General features: G+C 36.0%; 1 protein-coding gene across 1 annotated transcript; it reads left to right on the forward strand.

The window, feature by feature from the left end:
* Nucleotides 1-1,110, forward strand: LOC134710377 (carboxypeptidase B-like). Its single transcript, XM_063570732.1, has one exon. The coding sequence runs from the start codon at nt 1-3 to the stop codon at nt 1,108-1,110; it is 1,110 nt and encodes a 369-aa protein (XP_063426802.1).
* Nucleotides 1,111-1,455: the final 345 nt, after the last annotated feature.

Genomic DNA, 1,455 nt, shown 5'->3' on the forward strand with positions numbered 1-1,455 from the left:
ATGAAATGTTTTCTTGTTTTGTCATTCCTGATTGTCAACACCACCTCAGAATGCGTCCCAGAATGCAAGTCTCCGGGAATATTAGCGGCTATCGAAAAAAATCCGGCAATCAAGAACCATATAAAAGAACGACACCAGGGCTTTTTACACGCTAAACAAATAGACTTTGCAAAATATAATAAATACGCAGTAATAGAAAAATTTCTGACATCACTAAGTAATCAACCATCCGTCGGACCATCAGGTAAGGGGAAGATATTTGCTTACAGAGAAGTAATAGGCAAAACCGCAGAAAATCGTAAAATACATTTAATCAAGATATTCAAAAAGAAAAATGGGGGATGTGGAAAAAGAAGACGGAAAATGAAACCTTCGATTTTGATAGATGGTGGTATACATGCACGTGAATGGATCTCACCAGCGGTGGTGCTGAATATTATTAACCAACTTAAGAATAACCCAACAAAGGATCCTGCCATAGAAAAGTTGGTCGACATGTATGACTGGTATATCATCCCTGTTCTCAACCCCGATGGTTATGTTTATAGCTACACAACAGACCCTTGCTGGAGGAAAAATCGAAGACAGACTTCCTATGATCCTAAATGTTTTGGGGTTGATTTGAATAGAAATTTTGGTTTTGACGACGAATCATGGAATCCTGCAGTTGGTGGCTCAACAGACCCTTGTGACTATGAGAGATTTGCTGGTACAGGTCCTTTCACAGAGAAGGAAAGTAAAGCCCTCAGGCGAGTGATGGGTAGAAATAAAAAGAACATTAACTTCCTTGCTTACTTGACTTTCCATAATTATGGAAATATAATGTCATATCCTATAGGTTACTCCTTAGAAGAACTAGCAGATAAACAAGATCTACAGGACGCTGGTAAAGTTGCAGCAGCTGCGATATTTACTAAGCATCAAACGAAATACATAGTGGACCAAAATTCCTTTATACCAGAATTTGGTTCAATTGCTGGAGCTTCAGATGATTATATGCAAGAGGTGGAGCAAACATTAAGTACTCGTATACAATTGAACTTAGGGATGAAGGAGATAAAGCATTCTTTCTACCTGCATCAGAAATCACTCCTACAAGCGAAGAAATAATGGAAGGATTAAAAGCTTTTGCATTCCACCTAACAACTGCCTCGCATCAATTACCAGATCGATATTTGAAAAAGCCTCATTATTACAAGAGGTTTTATAAAAAATAGCTTGTATCTGTTTCAAGAACATTAAAAAGAATAAAGAATTATCAAGTGAATTCATTTTATTATCTTGAAAAAATCTAACCTTTTAGGTGTATTTGATATTTTTTATTATCAAAAGTAAATGAAGAGATAACAAGATAAGATTGGCAAGGGTTCGGTCTTCATTGAAAATGTAACAGTAACGAAAAAAGTTTGTTATGTTATAACTATTTAATTGGGTTGGGAACTGATTTATTACGGA

The sequence above is a fragment of the Mytilus trossulus genome, chromosome 3 (genome assembly GCF_036588685.1).
Source record: "Mytilus trossulus isolate FHL-02 chromosome 3, PNRI_Mtr1.1.1.hap1, whole genome shotgun sequence".
Taxonomy (NCBI): domain Eukaryota; kingdom Metazoa; phylum Mollusca; class Bivalvia; order Mytilida; family Mytilidae; genus Mytilus; species Mytilus trossulus.